Raw genomic sequence first — 3,172 nt, 5'->3', positions numbered from 1 at the left:
CCGGGCGGCCTCGGCGCTGATGCAGGACCGCCACACAGCTGTGGGCCAGCTGGTCCAGGACCTACTGACCCAGGTGCGGGCCGGCCCGGAGCCCCAGGAGCTGCAGGGCATCCGTGAGGCGCTGAGCAGGGCCCAGGCCATGCTGAGCGCCGAGCTGGGCCCTGAGAAGCTGCTGCCGCCTAATAGACTGGGTGAGACTCCAGCCCCGGCTTTCGCTGGCTCAGCCCCTTCTCTCCATAATCTCAGCTCTTACCCATGCCACTCTCTCCCCTCCGCAGTGCCGCCTGGCTCACCCCTTCACGTGCATTTCATTCCCCACTTCTCTCCTCCCCCCACTCTCCTGTCTCACAAGATCCCTCCTCCTCTTCATCCCTGTCTCGCTGGACTCTGCCCCCACCCTGCCCTGGCTCCCCTGACCCCTGGCCTGCCTCTGCTCCACAGAACGCATCCTGGAGAAGTCCCTGCATCGCTCGGTGCTCAAGCCTCTCCGGCCCATCCTGGTGGCCCGACTGCGGCGCAGGCTTTCCGCCGATGGCTCCCTGGGCCACCTGGCTGAAGGCTTCCGCCTGGCCCGGGCCCAGGGCCCTGCAGCCTTCGGGTCCCGCCTGAGCCTGCCCTCCCCGGTGGAGACGGAGCAGGTGCGCCAGAAGCTGCTGCAGTTACTCCGCACCTACTCACCCAACGCCCAGGTCAAGCGGCTCCTGCAGGCCTGCAAGCTGCTCTACACGGTCCTGAGGACCCACCTGGGTACACCCCCTCCCCCACTGGCTCCTTGCTGTCAGAGGCAGGCCCCTCCAGGCACATTCCAGGAAAGGCACAGCTGGGGGAAGATGGGTCCAACCCTCCCATCTCACAGGTGGTCTAACTGAGGCCCAGATTGTGGAGCATCCTCTCCCAGCCCCTGCTCGTGGTTGCCATAGAGACCACATTGCTCAAGGCCTGGCAGGCGGAGGGGAGGGTCACTGTCTAAGACAAGGAGGGGACTCTGACCGCGGGGCCTCAGAGGAGCCTGAAGCTTCCCTCTCTGCCACCCACAGGAGAGGGCGCGGGGGCCGACGAGTTCCTCCCGCTGCTGAGCCTGGTCCTGGCCCATTGCGACCTTCCTGAGCTGCTGCTGGAGGCCGAGTACATGTCAGAGCTGCTGGAGCCCACACTGCTCACCGGCGAGGGTGAGGGACCTCACACACAGGCCACTTCCTGTCGGGGTGGGGCTGGAGCACCTCAGCGCCTGCACGGCCCGAGCAAGCAGGGAAGGGAGAGGGAACATGTCACCCAACCCCATCCTCCATTCTCCCCGTGTCCCAGGCGGCTACTACCTGACCAGCCTCTCCGCCAGCCTGGCCCTGCTGAGCGGCCTTGGCCAGGCCCACACGCTGCCCCTGAGCCCCTCACAGGAGCTGCAGCGCTCCCTCAGCCTCTGGGAGCAGCGCCGCCTGCCCGCCACCCACAGCTTCCAGGTAACAGGGCCCCCTTACCATCCGCCCAAACTGTGAGTCCCAGTAGGGAAAGGCTGGTCCTGCGCCCCCTGCAATAGAAACAGCACCCCACGCAGAACAACGTCAAGACAGCCTTTCTGGAGAGAGTATGTTCCACTGTGCCCAGTGCTCTAGGCGCTCAGCCCTGAATCTTCACAGAAATAGGGCCATCACTACCCCATTTCACAGATGAGGAAACTGAGACGTGACATGGAAAGGGAATGGGACACAGGTGGCAGGCTGGAGCCTCAAATCCTGGCTTCCAGCCCCAACTGGGGCTCTGCCCACCCCTGGACTTCAAGCTTCCAGCCCAAGCTCCCCTCACCAGACACCATCCCTGCCCTTCACCACCCTCACCGCCCTTCTCAGACTTGGTGAAGAGTCCAGACTGTAGGCAGATCCTGGGCTCAAATCTGGGCTCTGCTACTTTCTGGTTGTGGGAGCTTGAGCAAGTTAGGTAACTAATTTGAGCCTCAATTTTCTCATCTATAAAATGGGATAACAATACCTACCTCCTGGGACTGATAGGAGGATTAAATGAGTTAAAACCAGGACACATGCTCAGGACACAGAGTTAGCTCCATCTGAGCATGATGGTCAGGCCATCCCTGCAGCCTGCAGTAAAACCCACCAGCCTAAGCCTATCTCCCCCTTCCTCAGGGCCCCCAGGACCTCACCTTGTCCAAAAAGCTTTTTCCCGTTGGTTCTACAGAGACCTCAAGCTTTGCAGCCAGATGCGTACCAAGCAAGGTTGAGTTTCTGTGTTTGTTTCTCCTCCTGCACAGCATCTCCTCCGAGTAGCCTACCAGGACCCCAGCAGTGGCTGTACCTCCAAGACCCTGGCCGTGCCCCCAGGGGCCTCGATTGCCACCCTGAACCAGCTCTGTGCCACCAAGTTCCGAGTGACCCAGCCTGACGCTTTCGGCCTCTTCCTGTACAAGGAGCAGGACTATCACCGCCTGCCCCCCGGAGCCCTGGCTCACAGGCTGCCCACAACTGGCTACCTCGTCTACCGCCGCCAGGCAGAGCGGCCCGAGACACTGGGGGCCTCACTTGGGGGTGCCACAGAGGAGGGCAGCGGGGAGCCAGACGCAGGAGGCAGGGAGGAGAAAGGGGGCAGGGAGATGGGGATACTGAGGTCAAAGCCAGTCCCTGTGGCAACTGCTAAGCAGGAGGAGAACCAGGCCAGGGGAGGCCCTGCTCAGCCAAGTGCGCTGGAGGCTGAGGGGGGCCAGGCAGCAGAGGAGTAGCTGGGAGTGGCCCGAGGGGCATTTGGGGCCGAAAACTCTGAGCCTGCTGGGAAGGCCTTTCAGAGCCCTCATGCTTCCCCTGAGCCCTCGCAGGAGCTGCAGCCTCCCTCAGCCTCTGGGAACAGGACAGCCTGCCACGCCTCTGATAATCATCTCTGACCATACCTGCTGGGGGAGTGCCTGGACTGGCTACATCTGCGGCATTGGAGTAAAGTTGAGGGGCATGGGGGACCCCAGACCAAGGGCCTCTGCCTCTTACGCTTCTGCCCAGCAGGAGGCCGGCAGCCCCTTGGAGGCTTCAAGGCCGTTGAACGGCTCCACCTACCCCCGTGTCTGGATGATTCAAGGAGGCAGCCAGGCGCTCGGGCCGGTCCTGCTCCAGGCCACCTGGAGACCTGTACCTCCAAACCGCAGTGCCCTCACCCGTCAAGTGGGGGTGCAGTGCCA

At 62.9% G+C, this 3,172-nt stretch overlaps 1 protein-coding gene across 1 annotated transcript; it reads left to right on the top strand.

Annotated features, from left to right (window-relative positions):
* Positions 1 to 4: 4 nt before the first annotated feature.
* On the top strand, positions 5 to 2,969 carry LOC102241531 (ras and Rab interactor 1-like; the record flags this gene model as incomplete). The annotated part of the gene is given in 7 exon segments (XM_014538220.1): positions 5 to 191; positions 442 to 747; positions 1,038 to 1,169; positions 1,306 to 1,457; positions 2,261 to 2,588; positions 2,591 to 2,627; positions 2,629 to 2,969. Coding segments are annotated over 7 exon segments (1,239 nt in total), but the record flags the coding sequence as incomplete, so codon positions are not given.
* Positions 2,970 to 3,172: the final 203 nt, after the last annotated feature.

The sequence above is a fragment of the Myotis brandtii genome, unplaced genomic scaffold, assembly GCF_000412655.1.
Source record: "Myotis brandtii unplaced genomic scaffold, ASM41265v1 scaffold187, whole genome shotgun sequence".
Classification (NCBI taxonomy): Eukaryota; Metazoa; Chordata; class Mammalia; order Chiroptera; family Vespertilionidae; genus Myotis; species Myotis brandtii.
Note: the sequence above shows the minus strand (reverse complement) of the source record. Positions and strands in the feature narration are given on the sequence as shown.